This window comes from Antennarius striatus, chromosome 2, assembly GCF_040054535.1.
Source record: "Antennarius striatus isolate MH-2024 chromosome 2, ASM4005453v1, whole genome shotgun sequence".
Classification (NCBI taxonomy): domain Eukaryota; kingdom Metazoa; phylum Chordata; class Actinopteri; order Lophiiformes; family Antennariidae; genus Antennarius; species Antennarius striatus.
Genome location: NC_090777.1, coordinates 21,668,969 through 21,688,792, shown reverse-complemented (window position 1 = coordinate 21,688,792; position 19,824 = coordinate 21,668,969). Strand labels below are relative to the sequence as shown.

At 45.7% G+C, this 19,824-nt stretch overlaps 1 protein-coding gene and 1 long non-coding RNA gene across 6 annotated transcripts; both read left to right on the top strand.

The window, feature by feature from the left end:
• Positions 1-2,792: 2,792 nt before the first annotated feature.
• On the top strand, positions 2,793-3,984 carry LOC137602780 (uncharacterized). The gene is made up of 3 exons (XR_011037201.1): positions 2,793-2,863; positions 3,562-3,588; positions 3,668-3,984. It is a non-coding gene; the product is annotated as an uncharacterized lncRNA (long non-coding RNA).
• Positions 3,985-5,652: 1,668 nt separating this feature from the next.
• On the top strand, positions 5,653-19,561 carry mical1 (microtubule associated monooxygenase, calponin and LIM domain containing 1). 5 transcript variants are annotated; one of them, XM_068337456.1, is made up of 24 exons: positions 5,653-5,896; positions 7,913-8,202; positions 8,552-8,759; positions 9,051-9,158; positions 9,278-9,373; positions 9,516-9,671; positions 10,597-10,697; positions 10,829-11,086; positions 11,236-11,351; positions 11,498-11,624; positions 12,133-12,205; positions 12,336-12,483; positions 12,579-12,769; positions 13,646-13,752; positions 13,928-13,984; positions 14,070-14,319; positions 14,533-14,600; positions 15,125-15,896; positions 15,982-16,091; positions 16,162-16,269; positions 16,632-16,725; positions 17,270-17,363; positions 17,564-17,637; positions 18,384-19,561. In XM_068337456.1, the coding sequence occupies exons 2-24, from the start codon at positions 7,945-7,947 to the stop codon at positions 18,575-18,577; spliced, it is 3,768 nt and encodes a 1,255-aa protein (XP_068193557.1). In that variant the 5' UTR covers positions 5,653-5,896; positions 7,913-7,944; the 3' UTR covers positions 18,578-19,561. The 5 variants fall into 5 exon arrangements, with proteins under 5 accessions (XP_068193557.1, XP_068193548.1, XP_068193520.1 ...); XM_068337447.1 differs by having other exon boundaries at positions 17,564-17,643; XM_068337419.1 differs by having other exon boundaries at positions 5,657-5,896; positions 16,156-16,269; positions 17,564-17,643.
• Positions 19,562-19,824: the final 263 nt, after the last annotated feature.

The following is a 19,824-nucleotide window of genomic DNA, read 5'->3' as shown; positions in this document are numbered from 1 at the left end:
GGAAAAAGTCCCTCACTGAGAGGGAAACGCGAAACAAAGGAGACTTCTCTACATAGCCTAGCATAACATGACTTCATTCATGCTAACAGACAAAATGAAAAAAGATAAAATGTGAGCCTAAGTTATGTGTGTTGTAGCTGGATACTGTAGGTCCAGCACACACACGTGTTGGAGTGCACGCGCAAACTGAACAACTTTCTCCCTCTCACGGACGCCATTTTAACAGACTGCTGCTTCACGTCCAACGCACACAACTCCGTCTTGGGGATGGCCACGCCCTTGAGCATGTCAACCAATTCATATCGTCCAAGACTCTGTCCAATAGCACAGAGTCTCTAGTCTGACGTCAAGAATGGCTATTCTGGCGCTATATGATCAATTCGAGTCGTTCAGAGCCATGACTTCCTAAAACTCCAAATATCTATTGATGCAGGGAGAGTTTGTTTACCAGATTTTAGGAGTTGGTCGGGTTACGGAGGACCACTATGTATATGTAGAGACCTGAAAAAGTGTGATATTTATAATAGGGCCCCTTTAAGAAGAAGTAAAATTGCCATCTTACCACTGTCAAGCCTTGCAACAGAATTCTCACGACCCCTGACGTGACCTGTTGAAGTAAAAATAAACCACATGAGAAAGAGGGCATTTCTATAATTAACCACTTCTTATTTTACTTCTACTGTGGTGCAGAAATAGAACTGATGTTTTGGCTCAAAGTCAGGTCTTCACACACACCTGTAAGGAGTTTTGCAATAAGAGGCAGGGACTTCTGCTAACAGCTTTCTACTGGTACGTCTGCACAGAAAACATCAAGTTCAAATCACAGTTTATTATAGAACATGATCTATTGTTTTACATCGATCAAAGTATTCAGTGCTGCCCATTTTCTAGAATGACTAAAAAAACATTTTCTTTGCAGAACAATATCATCTACTGACGATTCACCGGTCATGTATGGGTCTATAGCCGGAATCATAAAGGCATCGAGTTTGGATTTGAGCTTTAGTTAAACATTTGTTTAACCTCTGCCTCAATTATTTATTTCTGTTCAGACAAATGTAAATAATGTTTTCTCTTGTTACAGCAGTCTGATGTCTCCCGTCAAATAAACTCTCAAGATTGTTTAAGATAATTGTGTTTACTTTTAAATCTCATTGTTGAACAGTTGAACAGATTGTCGAACCTCATATTGAAGAGGAACAATGTGGGTTCCATCCTGGTCATGGAACAACGGACCAGCTCTTTACTCTCACAGGGATCCTAGAGGGGGCTTGGGAGTATGCCCATCCAGTCTACATGTGTTTTGTAGACTTAGAGAAGGCGTACGATCGGGTCCCCAGGGATATACTGTGGGAGGTACTAGGAGAGGTGAGGGGGCCTCTCCTCAGGGCCATCCAATCCCTGTACGCCCAAAGCGAGAGCTGCGTTCGGGTTCTCGGCAGTAAGTCGGACTTGTTCCGAGTAGCTGTTGGCCTTCGCCAGGGCTGTGCTTTATCACCAATTCTGTTCGTGATTTTCATGGACAGGATATCGAGGTGTAGTCGTGGTAAGGAGGGGTTACAGTTTGGTGGCCTGAGGATTGTATCGCTGCTTTTTGCAGATGATGTGGTCCTGTTTGCGTCATCGGCCTGTGACCTGCAGCACTTACTGGTCTGGTTTGCAGCCGAGTGTGAAGCGGCAGGGATGAGGATTAGCACCTCCAAATCTGAGGCCATGGTCCTCAGCAGGAAACCGGTGGACTGCCTTTTCTGAGTGGGGAATGAGGTCCTTCCACAAGTGAAGGAGTTTAAGTATCTTGGGGTCCTGTTCACGAGTGAGGGAACAATGGAGTGTGAGATTGGACGGAGAATTGGGGCAGCAGGAGCGGTATTGCAGTCGCTTTACCGCACTGTTGTCACAAAGAGGGAGCTAAGCCGAGAGGCAAAGCTCTCCGTCTACTGTTCAATCTTCGTTCCTAACCTCACCTATGGTCATGAGCGATGGGTCATGACCGAAAGAACCAGATCGCGGATACAAGCGGCTGAAATGGGCTTTCTCAGGCGGATAGCTGGTGTCTCCCTTAGAGATAAGGTGAGAAACACTGCTGTTCACAAGGGGCTCAAAGTAGAGCCGCTGCTCCTTTGCGTGGAAAGGAGTCAGTTGAAGTGGTTTGGGCATCTGGTGCGGATGCCTCTGGGACACCTCCCTAGGGAGGTGTTTCTGGCACGTCCAGCTGGGAGGAGACCTCGGGGCAGACCCAGGACCAGGTGGAGGGATTATATCTCAACACTGGCCTGGGAAAGCCTTGGAATCCCCCAGTCAGAGCTGGTGGATGTGGCCGGGGAAAGGGAAGTTTGGGGCTCCCTGTTGAAGCTGCTGCCCCTGCGACCCGACTATGGATAAGTGGTGGAAGATGGATGGATGGATGTTGGACAGTGTGACGCTGACAGATGATTGTTTCCTGAGGCCGTCACATTTACAGCCAACAAGCTGACGTGACCTCTCTGCTCCTCAAAAAAACCCAAACATGGACCACCTCTTTTTCCTGCGTCCTCGTCAGGCTGTGAACTTGTGGATGTGACCGTGAGGCGATCAGTGCAGCTCTGTCAGTTGGACAGAGCAACGACTTTTGGTTCCACTGAGCTGGAATCAAATGCAGAAAAAACTTCTCTGGGAAAATTCTGCCGTCTTGGGGCCCAAGGGATGAGGCTTTCTCTGAACCTGATGGTGGGGGCCTGGATGCTGCATCACTGACTCAGTTGTCTCAGCAATTGTTCGGGTGTCATGTTGCCACCGTCTCTTCCTTTGCTGATGTTCAGAAGGACGTTGTTGTCCCGGATTTCTCCTCACCTCTGTAGGCCAACTCTTCACCGCCAGTGATCAGGTAGGGAGGTGAGGACAAGCTTGCAGTTGTGTTCTCGTAAATTAGTCAAAAAAAGGAGGTAATATAAACTATTGAAGGGTGAAAACATGACATCAGGATGATATAAACTACACTGCTGCTACTGTGCAGCAGTTTGAGGTTTTATACATTGCTTCTGTTTGGCCAATAGGAAGTGTTGATGATTTTTGCCAAATATTAATTAGCAGGATTTTTTTGGCAAGTTTACCAAATTTGTTGTCTGTCTCTACAAGCTTTATCATTATGGATTACAATCTACTAACAAGGAATTTTCACATTGAGTTTTACAAGTGTATTTGTAATAACTTTATAAACTTTATAGTAGATGTGCGAATGATCTTTGATCGGTATTATCAACATTGGCTGTGGGACCCCCAAAACATGTTTTGCTTTGAGCTCCTTGGAGGCTCGAACCGGCCTCTATAACGTTACTTTACGTGAGCAGTCGTGTTTTTCTGAATGGAATTATGTCATGGACACACCGCAGCAGATGTCACTCTCATACATTTGAATTCTGGTGTGAAAATGAACAGAACACAAGGCAACTCTACTAGATAATGCAATTAGTGTAGCTAGTCAGCATTAACTAGCATGTACCGGGGGTGGAGCTCACAAATAAGATTATTTTTCTGCACAATGGTGTAGCTTTCACCATTTACTCTAATTATTCTCTATGCTAGAAAATGTCTCTAGAACAGATGTGGAACGTGAACTCTGTCATGACTCATAAGAGCATCCCTAACATTCACTCAGCTTCTGGATCACAGGAAGTCTTTGCTGAGGAAGATGGAGACGTGGAGACCTCGTTTGTCCAGCAGGTGGAGACAATGGAACGTGGAAGAAGGACATTCAACATGGAGCTCATTTCAAATTCAGCTACATTTACAGCACATGTGTCAAACTCAAGGCCCGGGGGCCAAACGTGGCCTGCCACATCATTTTGTGTGGCCCGTTAGAGCATAAAAGGTCAGAGTGTCTAAAAATAAATAGGTCAAAAGTGTGCTTTGACCAAAACTACATATCCCACAATGCAATACATATTAACTCTGACAAAATCTTTTTGAACAAATTCAATGTCCTAATTTGTGTTTGATGTTATTTTTCTTTATTCACTTGGATAGTTTGATCCTTGCTTGACAGAGTTCTGTAGGTTTCATAACATGACAAACTAAAAGGATTTAATTTGAAACAAGCACACATTTTTTCTGTGCCACTGTAATGTTTGTAACTTGAATAAGTAATAAATTCAGCATTATTTAAAATTAAGGAGTAGTTACAATTATTTTACATTCATGTTGCATTACATTAACTTACATTTAGTCACATTTATAAGTTACACCTTGCCCTTTGAGGACAGCCATGTTGATGTGGCCCTCAGTGAAAGTGTGTTTGACATCCCTAATGCGCAGTGTTCTCCACCTACCTGTGTCTCTGCATGGGCATCATGGTCTACTGGAGATTATAACTTTTATTTAACTATTTAACTTCCTTGTTGTATCATTTAATGGTTGTTGTTTTTTTAAAATTATAATTTCAGGTTCTTCTAGTATAATTTCTGTTCATTTTGGAATATATTTGAATACTGTATCTCAATATTCTCATGTTTAAAAAAAATGTATATTTCCAACCAAATAATACAACACTACAACATGAATACGTGAAGCTCTATCATCGGGCTGTGAGCTAGCTGCTGAAAGAACACATTTGTTGGGAGTTAGACAAGAACATAATATAATATAATATAATATAATATAATATAATATAATATAATATAATATAATATAATATAATATAATATAATATAATATAATATAAAACAATCAGAGTCACCCATGTGTCCTCCCCTGCCCCTGAGGGAACAGTGTCACCAACAATTGTGCGGATTCTCTGTTCAGAACTGAAGCCTCTTGGGTGAGAATGAAACGTTTTCAACCAACCTGAAGAAAGTCCAGTGGAGTCTTTTGTGCTCTTTTTCATCATGGAGTTGGTGAAGATTAAATAGAAGTAGATTTTTATAGATTTAAATAAACAAGAATGCCTGATTCTGAAGAACATGAATAGCTCTATTAGCCAGGAGATGGCGCTAAAGTCAAGACACAGGAGGTTAAAGAGAAGGATCCACTGTGAGACGTGATTCTGATATGATGACGTTTATGACAAGCTACAGTCCTATAGGCCATGTTAGTGTGTTATCCTCTGGATACCATGAACCATATGACATTAGTTCACAGTGGTGGACAGACCCACAGACTTTGACCTCTCTACAACCAGCTTGCTGCAGAGGTGAATCGAACTTTAAAATGTTCAGTGACCCCCAAAATTTGTTCCTCACTGTCCTCTCAGAGCTTCCGTACATGACGGCTCTGTGCTGAACAGCCTCAGGAATCATTGAACTTTACAGATAGGATGCCATAGGTTTATTTAAAGGTCAAGTACAGATGTATTTCGATTCAAATCCATGAATTTTAATAGAGGTAATGAAGAAAGTAACTAATTAAAAATATTAGAAAACATGAAATCATGTTTAACAACATTTAAATATTTAATAAGAAATCATACAACTACTGTAGATGAAATTTGACTTTCTTTACGAAATACGCAAATTGTATACAAATGTAAAGGTGGTTATATGTAAATCTTCCCCTCTTTCCTCTTTTTCTACAGTTTAATTCTTCCTTTATTATTATTATTATTATTATTATTATATTATTGTCATAATATTATTACTATACTGTATTGTCATAGTAGTACCAGTGATACCATGAGAGCCTGACCACGCCAAACACGTACCAGTCCCACCTTGTCGTCACGTGCGCCGAGGCTCGCGCTGCCTGTAGACCAACCAGAAAGTCCCGGAAGAGGCTCCACTCTTACGTTTGTGTGTGTGTGTGTGTGTGTATGGGCTCGAGGCGCAGGTGAGCTCGCGCGCACTCTGACCTGTAAACAAAGCGGATGAGAGCAGCACCCAGCGCGCGGCTGGACTGTCCCCGGCCGGCAGGAACGACCTCAGCTCCGGTCAGTGGATTCCGTCCGACGCGTTCAACGTGTCGAACCTGTGTTCCGTTTGTCCGGAGAGAAATTGTGTGTCTTAAACTTTTGTCTGTAGGTGTTCGGTTGTTTACTTCTGCTGGTTAGTTGCTTACTTGTGAGCTCATCTCGAGTGTCAGCGCGTGTCGGTGTCGGTATCCTTTAGGTTCGAGTCCAACCTGCTCTGGGACATACTGTCGTTCCTGCCACACCTTTTTGTTATCGCTTCCTGCCATTGCTGGAAAGGGTTAACGTCTGAATCCAAATCGCGTGTTTCTGTGGCTTCGTAAATTCTGATGAGCACCAGGATGGAGGTCAGCGTCTGATCCAGCATCCTGGATCAAGTGTCACAAGGTGGGTCAGTCCAATTCAGTCCGCTGGCTCAGAGGAAAACCAGGTCAATTCACCTTTAAATCCAATCCACAGAATTCCTGCTAGAAACTCATTCCTGTAATTAGTAGGAGCGGGTCGGAGGAGGATTTCTGAACCACTCCGACTAAATATAACACCTCCTGAGGGAATCAGATAAAAGTTTCAGGACGGTCCTGTGAGGTATTTTTAGTCTCTGACGGGAGTGTTTGTTCTTGGTTACTGCTTCTATGTAAATTAATCACATCAGAACACACCTGCATTGGGTACAGTTCATATGTCTCCATGGAGACTCATTCCAACTTCTGGAACTGTTTGAAGAGACTTCCTGTCTTGTCTTGTTTGATTAAGACCATCCATCTTACTTTAAGTGACGACATTCAATTGTGAAAAAATATGAGAGGAGTTACCATGGTGTGTTGGTTTTATAAACGCTGTCTTTCATCGAGGTGAGGGTGGTGGTGGTGGAAGGGCAGGTCTATGGGTTAGTGTTATCAGCAGGAAGCCATGAGTGTGTTTCTTACAGGAAATGTCAGCCTCAAGTGAAACTGCTGGAAATATACAGTGATGTGCTGAAGCAGTGCTTACACTGTTACAGATCCATGTTTGCATAAATGAAAAGCGAGAAAAGACCTCCCCCCCCCGCCCCCAAATGAATGTGGATTCTGGATCACTCACAAAAGTCAAAGTCTATGCAGATTCTGCATTTAATCTGGATTTGGTGTTTATTGGGTAACGGAGAGGGTTAGATGTGTTCGACATTCATAAACTAATAAACTAATAAAGTCCTGATGGTAAACTCCTGGTTTCACATTCAAGGAAGCAGGCGGTGTGACTTCATCTGACACGAGGTTGAGTGAGTGAAGTGATATCACCATGGTGACATCAAATTTCCATGTAGATACGTTTGATAGATCACGTCTTTATCTTGTTAATAAATCGGCTTTCACGCGAACCCATCTATAAACTGTTGCTGATGTCCCTCCGACAAACTGTCCTGGCTGGATTTTGTTCTGACGCAACTTGGAACCTTTAATTTTTATTTGATTACTTAAGTTTAAGTGACTCAGCTTTTTTTAAAGCAAATTTTGAAAAACAGTCTCACGAGACCTTGGGTTGCGATCTGTTCGTAAGACCTCAAGACATCAGAGCAGTAAGATGGCGTTGACCCTTTTAAAGCCTTGATCGTTGGTAATGTCTAACGTCAAGCGCTGCTTTATGTTCAAACATGTAGCGTGGGAAGAAACAGTGCGTGTTCTCGCTGTATTTTTCTACCTCGCTGCTCTTTCTGCTTTAGAGAAACTAAAAAACAAGCTCCCGTCCTGAGGCAACATGACGGTGACTCAGTTCAGAGCAGTTGCTTCTAGGGAAAGATTCAAAGACGTCACGTTGGGGAAGTTGTTGACTCATCCAACCAGGTGACAATGAAGTCCTCCGCATTTCAAGTTGTTCACTATAATTAGGAGGAGACTTCCTCTGGCACAGGAGGCTTTAAAGACTCTCATCTGATACAAATCTGCAACAGCTAACAGAAGGACTTTGCAACCCTTTGATTATTTACAGCAAACCTCTCCCTGCTGGGAGTCTTTACTAGTAGGAAGCTCTTAAAACAGGCTATAACCTCTTCTCTCACAGTTAACAGTGAAACCCAGCAAGGAAAAGCCACGATGGCGAACCAGGACCTGGTGGATCCTTCTCACGCTACGTTTGACCTCTTTGTCCAAGCCCAGACCTGTAAGGATGTGCAGCACTACTTTGCTGAGCTCTGCAGACAAACTCAACTCAATCCAAAGGATTTCAGGAACTTTTACAGCAAGTTAAAGGAAAGACTAAACTACTGGAAGGCCAAAGCCTTGTGGACCAAACTGGACAAACGGGCGTCCCACTCGGATTATCAGCAAGGGAAAGCCTGTTCCAAAAATAAGGTAGTAAAAACTAAGGGTCCTCCTGTTATCCTGGTGAACTGAATCGTACTTTTTTAATCAAGATAAAATTCTTGTCTTTGTGTCTGTACAAAGTTCTGTGGGAAAACACATTATCATTTAATTTAAATGGCAAAAGCTAATATCCAGGGTGTAATATGTTACTTTAAGAAATTAATGTTTATTATGCTAATCTTTTGTCAACTGGCGGTGTCGGCTGATTGGCTGATTCTTGCTGTCACACACGGTGTTTAAAAGAGGTTCACTGAAACCTGATCTGTCACTAAACCTGCTTTCCTCCTTTTTTCGGATCACTGTTTTTTCTCTCTCCTGACGTCCTGCTCTGCCTCAGTGTTTGGTTCTGGGGGCTGGGCCATGTGGGCTGAGGACGGCCATCGAGCTGTCCCTGCTGGGGGCCCAGGTTCTGGTGGTGGAGAAGAGAGAGACGTTCTCCAGGAACAATGTTCTCCACCTCTGGCCCTTCACCATCTACGACCTCCGTGGCCTCGGAGCCAAGAAGTTTTACGGCAAATTCTGCTGCGGGTCTCTGGATCACATCAGTGAGTGACGGTGAAGTCCGGATTGAGAACCGGGTCAGGTGTTACTTTGGAATGTTCTCATTAGAATTGAAGAGATTAGAATGACTGATATCCAGTGTGTGTTGATGTGGAAAGAGTGTAAACAGTTCCAGAGAATAAGTGGCATATCCCAGTGTCGGTTTTCTGACTCACCCTGCTTCTGAACCCGGACTTTCAGGGCCTGAGGGCTGATGACTACCTAAACCACGTCCGATCAGTGGTGCAGCCGTGGCGTCATGTTTAACTCATCGACACTTTTAATGTGTGTTTCAGGCATCCGTCAGCTGCAGTTGATTCTGCTGAAGGTGTCGCTCCTCCTCGGGGTGGAAGTGCACACCGGAGTGGAGTTCCAAGGCTTGACTGAGCCGTCAGGAGAAAATGGTGTTTAAACTTTCATCATCTTTGATTGATTTTATGACGCGGTAATGTATAAAACAAGAAAGCACCCATTTAATCTGCTGAGGGACGGGGCTTATAAAGTTTGGATGTGCTGCTAATAGGTTGGATGGCGAAGCTGCAGCCCGGATCCCATCCTGCGTCAACCTTCCAGTTTGACGTCTTCATCTCTGCTGGGGGAGGCAGGTTCGTCCCTGACGGTGAGACAAACAAATGATTCTTGCAGAGGAGTTGCAGACCTATTGCAACACGTGGCTGTTGTACAAGCTTCCTCTGGTAGCCGCGTCGAGCTTCAGCTGTCGTCATCGTGGTTTCCTCATTGCCTCTTTCCTAAACTGTCAGGTTTTAAACACAAGGAGCTTCGAGGAAAGCTGGCGATTGGCATCACTGCCAACTTCATCAACAGGAACACGACTGCCGAGGCCCAGGTGGCAGAGATCAGCGGCGTGGCCCGCATTTACAACCAGAAGTTCTTTCAAGACCTCCTCACAGAGACCGGTAGGGGTCCATATCAGTGATGCATCAGTTGAATACTGGTACAGTAATCCCTCACACATTTGCGCATCAAGATGCTTGGCTCCACCTCATTGTGGATTTTTTCTACGTAGTCATGTGATACCATACAGGCATTCTATTGACTGACAACATCCAGAAGTGCACTGCTTTAATCAATCTATAAGAGTGTGGGAATAGGTAATACAGGTACAAGGTGGTTTAATATCAGAATGGGAGGGTTCATAAAGGTTTAAATTACCGTCAATAATAAAATAAATAGTTTGTCGCAATATCACGGAATTTTATTATTTGCGGGTGGTGCTAGAACGCATTAACCGCGAGTAACGAGGGATCATTTGTTTCAGGTTATTGAAGAATTGGAGGAATGGTTTTATTTATTTAAATTAATATTTTAAAATGAATTGCAGTTTTTTTTAAAGCAGCTACATTTTTGGTTAATATACACATACACACATTTTTTTTTAAAATTCATGCTTATCAAAAAAAATTTTTTACATAAAAAGTTTAACCAAAGAAGCAGCTGTTCTTTTCCAGCAGCTCTTTTCCAGTGAAACACATCAAGATAAAATCCAGAAAGAGGAAACCATTTGTTTCAGTATGCGTTAAGTGAGAACGTCGTCCACCAACAGCTGCGCTGTTATTTCTGTTGCCTCGCTGCAGCCCTGAAGGCACGGCATGAATCAAAGTGAAGTCTGTTCATACTTGGTTCATTTCCTGTGAAGGCGTGAAGCGAGATGAACCCCCCATCCCCCACACCCAAGCCATGCTCTCTGTTTGTATGGCCCCTTTTTGCTTACTGCAAATACTGTATGTGAAACTGGTCACAGATAGGTTAATCAAACTCAAAAGTACTCCTTCCCACACTGGTCTGTCCCCATCTCTGATCTGTCTCCATTTTTCCTTTCAGGTATTGATCTGGAGAACATCGTCTACTATAAAGACGACACCCACTACTTTGTCATGACTGCCAAGAAGAAGAGCTTACTGAAGAAGGGGGTCATTAAACAGGTGAGAGCAGCACATCCATCACTGACCAGAAGTCTGATTGTTGTCGACACACACACCCAGGTGTGTGTGTCAGTGAAGTAAGTGAAGTGTCTCTCAGAGTCTCATTGGCTCCTCTAACCGTGTCTCTGCAGGACTTCAGTGATGCTGAGGAGCTTCTGTCACCTGCAAATGTGGACCAAGAGGTTTTGCGTCTCTATGCCTACGACGCCGCCCGCTTCTCCACGGGCGGGAAGCTGCCCGACCTCCAGTTTGCTCAGAAACACACCGGCCAACCGGACGTGGCCATGTTCGACTTCACCTGCATGTACCGAGCAGAGAACGCCTCCCTGGTCAGAGAGAGGCGGGGGAAGAAGCTGTTGATGGGACTGGTTGGAGACTGCCTGGTGGAGGTAGGGGTTAGCGATCAACTCCAAGAGGCTCCTAGATGACATTTTTAGCTAGCAGAACCTGGTTCTGGATGGTGAGGCTACATGCATACTAAGCATTGATTGATATATAACTATCATGGCGCCTGACTCTGGTTATGCTCTGTCTGCAGCCCTTCTGGCCTCTGGGTACGGGCATCGCCCGTGGTTTTCTGGCAGCTTTCGACACAGCGTGGATGGTGAGGAGCTGGGGCACGGGGGTCCCACATCTCAAGGTCATCGCCGAAAGGTAAAACTTTTTGATCCATACTGAACAAGATTTCTTGCCATCTGCTCTCAGAAATTCTTAGCTTCTGTTTCTCATCCTTTTCATTCATTACAATGCAATCTGTTTTATTGATCTGGTTCAGTTATTTTTCTTTCCACCACATACAGAGAAAGCATCTACCAGATCCTGTCCCAGACCACTCCAGAAAACACCAGCAAGAACTACGCAGGTTACAGCATCAGCCCCAAATCACGATACACGAGAGTGAACCTGTCCTCCATCCAAACCAGCCAGGTCAGAAGTATTTCCTGTATTCACCCAGCACAGCTCTCTTATTACATCCCGCTTCAAAGCAGTGATGTATTGTAATTTTCAGTGTTCTTCCGTTCGTCAGTCCGCTGGTTCATTGGTTCGTTCATCCGCATCTTCTCAACCGTTGCAGATAGAAAGATGAAACAAAAAGCACATTACTCGGGTGGCAAAGGGGATGAAAATGAGATGATGACCTTGACCTTGAGAAAACTAGGTCAAGTAAAAATTTCAACTTTTGTACAACTTGTACACTCAGGAACCGAGGGAGAAAGCCAGTGTAAGACCATAGATCAAAACTAGTGCTTTGATCTACCTATGCACTAGCTTTGACCCTGAAAGGCCAAAGCTATGCACTGTCAGGTACTACTTTCAGGGTACCCTGACCTACCCTTTGTGGGATGTTGCAGTCCTTGACTGCCTTGTTAGAGTTTAGAATCCTGATGTGATCTCATGTGGACACGATGACTGATCTACCTGTGGACTCCTTCAGGTGCAGCACCTTTACGATGTTGATAAATCCCATCTGCAGAGCAGGAAGCAGAACAAGCCGCCCATGCGTCAAGGTCAGCCTGTCACCTTTGTTTGTCCACTCGTATGCTCGGCTGTGCTGCAGGAGATATATTCACCGGCAGCAAAATTTACATGTCAAAGACAAACGTTTGTTTAGGAGGTGCTGGGTTTTGTGTGTTTCAGATTCAGTCAGTGGTTTTGAGGAGTTGTTGAAGTGGTGCCAGAAGCAAACGGCCGGTTATAAGAACGTGAACGTAAAGGATTTCACCCAATCCTGGAGGTCCGGCTTGGCCCTGTGTGCCTTGATCCACCGCTTCAGGCCTCAGCTCCTGTGAGCGCCCCCCCCCCCATTCATGGATAGATATTTAACACGCTTCACCCAACCAGTCAGATTATTTACTGCTGCTGTGTTTAATTCTTCCACAGTGATATCTCGTCTCTGGACGAATCCAATGCCGCTCGCAACAACCAGCTGGCATTCAGCATCCTAGAGAAAGAGCTGGGCATCCCACCCGTCATGTCTGCCGCTGACCTGGCGAACAGCAGCCACGTAGACAAGCTATCCATGGTGCTTTACCTGACCCAGATCCAGAAGGCCTTCAGTGTACCTCCAAAAGGTAAAACAGGGTGTGTTTGTGTTGAATGAAAAGCTGAAAAGGAAAATAAATCCACGACTTTATGGTTTAATCGTGTTGTTTTAATGTTCTTTGGGCTCCAGGAGAGATCTGAAGCTTTTGGTTGACAGCAGCATCGGCCTTACATAATCTGGTTGCTTAGACACTGCGCAGCATTAGCATAACCTTAAAAGGCTCAGGTGTCCTCCCACTGAAATGTGTTTGGTGCTGAGAAGTGATTAAGCCAGCGCTGTCTCTTTAAGAACCTATTACCCAGAATGCATTTGGCTTAAGTGGCCAGAGCTGTGCTGCTCTCCTGCACTGAACCAGCCCAGCAGCAGACGGAGCAAACAGTCGCCGTGCGGACCTGGATTATCAGGGGTCTGATGGCGCTGGCGCTGCTGGGAGGGGGGCTGCTATTCCTGGGCTGAAGGAGGATTTTCTCCTGCTGGGTGGAGCAGAAGTGTTCCACCATCTACCCGAAGTGAGGAGTTTGTGCAGCCTAAGGAGGCACTCAGGAGGCTGAAGTGGGTGTGATAGACGCTGTGCTGGGGTTTCAGGCAGGGGGGAGCTGTCATTCTCCTGTAACCTTATCCTGATGATGAAACGGTGGGAGCGGTAGTTGGAGCCAGAGGTGGGGAGTGTTTCTGGGGAGGGGTGGGGGGTGGATTGGCAAGTTGCATCCAGCTGCTGATGCTGTGACACTTCAGAAAATACAAGTAAGAGGGGATATTTCTATTTCTGACAGGGAGATATTCCATAAATCCTCAGTCAGGATGTTGTCGCTGCGAGTGGACCGACAATCGCAATCAAGTCCTCGTTTACAACAAGGAGAAATTAATTTGGTGTGTCTGACGTTTTTTTTTTTTCTTTCTCCAGAACCTGCAGGCTTCCCGCCATCATCCAAGCCTCTGACGCTCTCCCGGACGCAGTCAGCTGTCTTTTTCCTGAGCAAGCTGAAACACAACTCCCTGCAAAGACGTAAGGTACGTGTGACGAGGGGTGAAGACGTTGCCTAACTAGCACTCCGGCTGGAGGCCGGTCCTCATAGCGCTGTCTGTTACTCTGTTCGGCCCACTCGTTCACAGCAGACAGTTCCTAGTTTGTCATGACGGCAGAGCCGGGTCATGTGACGGTTGATGTTTCTCATGCACTCTGCAGGAAAAGCTGTTATCCGAGAAGCGAGGCAGAGACCGGAGGATGGGAGATGAGGACAGGGTGAGCTGTGTTCGCGACCCGTCTTCTCTGATCTCTGTTTCTGTTTGCTCCACGGACTTGAATGCCTCATGATGTTTTCCCTCAGAAGGTGGTGCCTCCCACGCTCCCTGAGCCCAGTCCTGCACCCGCTCCCGTTCCTGAACCCGATCCTGAACCCGATGTCACTACCCATCCACCGATAACGAACAGCGAGGTGTGTTACTTCTGCAGTGAGAGGGTTTATGCGTTGGAGCGGATCAGCGCCGAGGGCAAGTTCTTCCACCGGAGCTGCTTCTCTTGCCAGCGGTGCGGCGTCACCCTCAGACTGGGGGACTACACCTTTGACCAGGCGACAGGTGAGGAGTGATGACCGCTGTAGCGTGTGTTCACATTGGGTGTAACGACTTCTGTTTTCCTTTCTGAAGTCATTCTTATTAATTATTTATTTGCCTAATTAATAATTTGAGCTGAAACCTTTTATAAAGGCGGTTCTGTTTAGATTTAAAGATGAATCTTTTACTACCATGGGAGGGTTTTCATGTTTTTATTCTATGATGTCCCCTCCCCAGGGAGATTTTACTGCGAGCTGCACTCGGAGGAGCTGATTCTGGAAAATGGGGCTGAACAATCTTGTAAGGTGGGTCAGTGAACACAACAGATGTAGAGCGTTCTGTCGCACGCCGCTGCGGACGCCACTGGATCCTCATGTTAGCGATGTGACGCTGGGTGTGATGTCATCAGCTACAGCTCATTTGATCAAATGGAAGGAAAGACCACACAAAAGAGATTAATTTTTTTCAAAGACCACTGACCGGCTTTCAACCCACTTATTTACTAGAATAACTAGTTGCACCTTTTATTTTATTCTGTTGTTTCCATGGAAACATGATTTTTAAGCCATTTTTAACTGGCTAACTAGACTCTTCTATTGTTACTGCTGCACTCAGATAAATTTAGAATGAGAAGTTGTCTCGTCACTCCCCAATATATCCTGACAATCACATCTGCAGGGAGTGATGAGGTTGGATGTCAGACTCCAATTCTGTTCTTCTTTTTTATACATTACTATTCAGGTTGCCTGATTCGATTCGCCGCTGAGGCTGCTGCCCGATGCTTTACAGGTCGACGTGTTCTCTGTTCTGATGCATGTTTTGTTTTCAGGATAGTGGAGGAAACATCAGAGGACCTGAAGAGAACGGACAGTCCAGTGATGATTACACGCCGTCTCCATCAGACGAGGAGTGTGAGCACACCCTGGACTGTGGGCCATGTAAACCCAACGAACGCGACCACCGTAAACATGAACCCAAAGAGACACCCCAGAGACCATCAAAACCGAAGAAAGCAGCTCCTTCTGAGGAAAAGCCTGAGGAGCTCCTACCAGAGGTTCTGTGTCCTGTTCCTAAGCCTCGCCGCTGCTGGGACACGCCCAGCCCTCAGCCCTCACCTCCTTCAGTAAAACCTCGCAAAGTCCTTCTTTTTAACTCCTCCACCCCAGAAAATCGCTCCTCCCCAACCCCAACGAAAGAGATCCCCAAGACGGAACCAGACTCCCGTCCCAAACAGTCGCTTCGAAAGCTCCAGCTGACCACCGAGGAGAGAACCCAGCTGGTGAACCTCCAGAGCTTCAGCGCAGACTCGGATTCAGAGACGCCCGGCGGATCCTCCTCCTGCTCCTCTTCCTCTGCGACAACAGGAGGTGCAGGACATCCTAAAGCTGAGGGCCTGGATGGGCAGGAGGAAGAGGGCTACTGGAGCGGCAGCACGGCGAGCCACGCCCGCGAGCACAGGAACCGACGCTGCTTCAGGAGGAAAGAGATGCCAAGCGGTCAGACCAGAGTACGATCCAAGTTTTCCCCCTGGAATCTGTCCTCCCCGAGGATCAACCGGGACGCGAGGCTTAGCGTCCTGTCCAACCCCCCAGGGAGAGTCGGTAAGCCCCGATGAATGAATGGAAAGCCTCGGCCATGGGGATTTTTGTCAATAAAGATATTTCCCAACTTCGACTTTGACTGCAGAAGCCTCCATCAGAAACGTCCACAGCACCTCAGAAGGCGTCGATGGAGACGACGATGATGATGACGACGAGATATTTGGACGAGACGATATCGACTTGTTTGACGAGAAGGTGAGCATGCTGACACAGCTGGCGCTCTCAGGTTACATCTTTCGCTCACGATCTCGATGCGTAGTTTCAGACGGCACTGTCCGACCCCGCCGAGGCTGAAAAGATGGAGCTGAAGAAGATGAAGACGCTGGAGCGGCGAGCCAGGATGAGCGAGTTACAAAGGCTGCGCAATGCCCAGGTGAGTTTTTTTGTTTTAAACGTTGGGTGGAGTCCAGCTGCTCCATTTCCTGCTGCGTCTTCGTTTGTCAGCCAAATAGCTTTAAATGTGAAGCGGCAGTGGAGGAAAATGTTTAGTCAGAAATAAGATGAAGCTCTGAAGCAGCTGCGGAGGGATGAAGAGTAAAGACGGAGGCGGCAGTAACAGCCAATTACAGACGTTTCATCTAAATCCCTCCTGTTTACATCGGTTGTCTGAATCCTGACGGCAGCGTCAGCTTCAATCCGGGTTTAGACAAACCATCATGTTGTTGGAATGGTCTTCCATCATAAAACGGAGTTCGGTGTTTTCAACCTTCCCCTCTTCTGGTGTCTGTGTTTCAGTCCATCCAGAGGAGGCTGGACGAGATCGAGGTGACCTTCAAGGATCTGGAGGATAAGGGTGTCGTGCTGGAGCAGAGGCTCAGAGGAGAGGCTGGTAAGACCTAAATGTTAGCATGTTGTTAGCATGTTTTTAATCATTCATGGGATACGAGTGTCATCTCCCCAGTACAGAAATTAGAATGATGAAGGAACCCATTTGTGACTTCACTGAACCTGAAGCTTAGCGTGCACAGGAGCAGGGGGGAGGTGTGGGGGGTGATCTTACACCTCTAGAGGCTCCTCTTGTTTTTGATCACTGCTAACGCATTCAGCTAAACTTAGCATTGACCTTTTCAGCTGACATACAGGTTTCTCTGCAAATGACGAATACTCATAAGTGAATGGAAAGAAAATACAAAGAGTGTAATGGGCACCAGAAATACTACATTGTGTGTGTGTGTGTGTGTGTGTGTGTGTGTGTGTGTGTGTGTGTGTGTGTGTGTGTGTGTGTGTGTGTGTGTGTGTGTGTGTGTGTGTGTGTGTGTGTGTGTGTGTGTGTGTGTTTAAATCTTGTTCTGTTCCATCAGACCGATCTTCCTCTTTTTCTGTGTGACATCCTACATTTTGTTTCACCACATGCTCCTGTTTTCCTCCTCCAGGCAGCGGCGGCTCTCCTGAAATGATTGAGGACTGGATCCAGCTAGTCCACCAGAAGAACGCTCTGGTTTCTGAGGAGTCTGACCTCATGGTGGCGTAAGTGTCCCCTCCCCAAGACAAGCAGGGTCCCACAATGAAAGCCTTGTAAAGCGGCTGCGATTACAACACAGCTTCTGTCTCAGCAGGCAGAACATCCCACACAGATGACTTCAAACCCTTCTAGTTCCTGTTTGTTGTCACCATAGCAACTATGCAGGGTGTGATGTCGACGTGACTTTTGTTTGTTCTCCTCTCAGATCTCGGCAGCTGGAGCTGGAGGACAAGCAGAGCGCCTTGGAGATGGAGCTCAGGCAGTATATGGACATGAACGGTGCGGGTCAGTACCGGTACCAGAACGTGTGTGTTCATGAAGGGGTCAAAGAGCGCATTATAAACAAACACCAGTTGTGTTTAGCCCAAGTAATTGGATGTTTGATGATGTCACACTCCTTAAAACCTGGAATTATCTTTGACTTAACTAGATAGTGGAGTTTATGCTGCAGGAGACGCCGGCTGCTCCGCCGCAGACGAGTAAATTCCTGTTCTGTAAAAACATGCGTCTACAGGAATATTTCCCAACAGGAATTTTTTCCAAATAGATATAAGAAAAGGCGTCATGGTTATTCAGTGTGTTTAAGGTAGGAGAGGAGCCTATACCTGAAGAACTGACAGGCTCTTTGATGCGCCGCTGGGACGTCTGTGAGGGAATATTAAACTTTAATAAATCTGATGTTGAATATGTGAGCAAACGGCTAATTTACTAATCCTTCATCAGACCAGTCTTCACTCTCTTTAGAGTTGTCTGTGTCTTGATTAACTCCTGTGGAGAATATCCATCTTCTAGACTCACCACCTTGTACACCATTCAGTTGTTAGCTGTGTCTGTTCTGTAAGGAAGGTGTTCTGCAGTAGCTTCTGGAACTTTTTGGCTTCGTCCAAAAATAACAGGATGAGAGCAGAGAGTAAAAGCGACGCCGCTGCAGCCTCGATGACTGAACTGCAGCTGACTTAAAGCTCCTTAAAGTGTATTTTTATCGTTATTTTAACACTAAATCTACTGTTGTGTTTATCTGGCAGACAAGACCTCGTGTCAGGAGGCAGAAGAAGAGCGGGTCCTCCAGCAGCTGATCGAGGTGGTGGACATGAGGGACTCCTTGGTGCTGTTCCTGGAGGAAAAGAGGTTGACAGAGATGAGCGAGGAAGAGGAGGCCTTCTCCATCAGGGAGGCAAAACGCCACTCAAAGGTCGGAGCTCAAGTCCATTGGGAGTAAGAATTTCGGGCTCAAACGAGCGTGACCCTGTTTCAGCGGAGACCCTCTCCTCAACCGAGTGTGAGCCTCGCCTCAGAGATGGGACTTTTAGGAATCCAAAGTTGGGACGGGATTGTCGTGTAGGGCGACCCACCAATAGCAGTCCCTCTTCATCCAACTGGAGTGCGGAATGCCAAAGGGCCAGTGGCTGAATGCTAGTTGCACTGTGCCCACTAGAGGGAGACAAAAACCTGGAGACGGGAGGCTTGAACCAACGAGTCCAGCTGTTTGAGATGTGATCGAGGGATTCAAGACCTGCAGGCAGATGATCATCACCCAGCCGGGAACCTCACCTGGTTTGGGGGAGGTCAGAAACATATGACTCAAGTCCAAAGTGAAGACTTTTATTAGAGCAGGGAAACCCGCAGAGGCTTGAAGCAGCATCCAGACTGAAAACACAGGATAGTGGTGTTTTTGAAATACATCCATATTCATTTTGATTAAATGTTCCTAAGCAAAATATCTCATATATCATAGTTCCACCTTTAACATTTGTTACCTTAATAGATTATAAAAGTATGCTGGTGGAAGAAAAACTAGATAAAATAGTAGGATTTTTAAAGCACTTATGCTTTTTGCCAGTTTACTTTTAATTTTGGCCTTTTGTAGCCCTTCTTGTGCTTCACTTTCCCTGATTGCATGTTGGATAGTTAATCTCAGGGGTCGATGGTTCAGTCCCGGCTCCTGCCCACTACTCTTTAAATGGGGATGTATCATATGAACACGAGGGAGGTGTTGGGGAGTTATAGACTCAAATGAACAGTTTATTCTATTTGTAAATGTTACCATTGATCATTTCTGGGGTTACTGTTTGTGTTTTGGGACCAGTTCATCAAAAGGAGCCTCTGTTATATATTCATTGTTCTGCTACCTGGATGGCAGTTAATGTAATAATTATAATAATAATAATAAAAAACATAATGCACTTTGATATTTTCTGTGTTTTCGGTGATGCATTCAGGTTTTTAAGAGTTTCAGCTGAATCTCTTGAAGAGGTCATGGGGAGTTTGGCTGCTGCACCAACAACTGGCCTGTAGGGGGCGCGCCTTCATCTTCATTACCAGTGAAACCATCGTTAATGAGATTAAAAGAACTCAAATGTCTACTTTAAAATGAAAAGGGAACATTTTAATGAGGTAAAATAGAAAGGTACAGAAATAATATCAGTGTGTGTGTGAAAGCATTGTAAAATTTATTCCCTTGTGAAA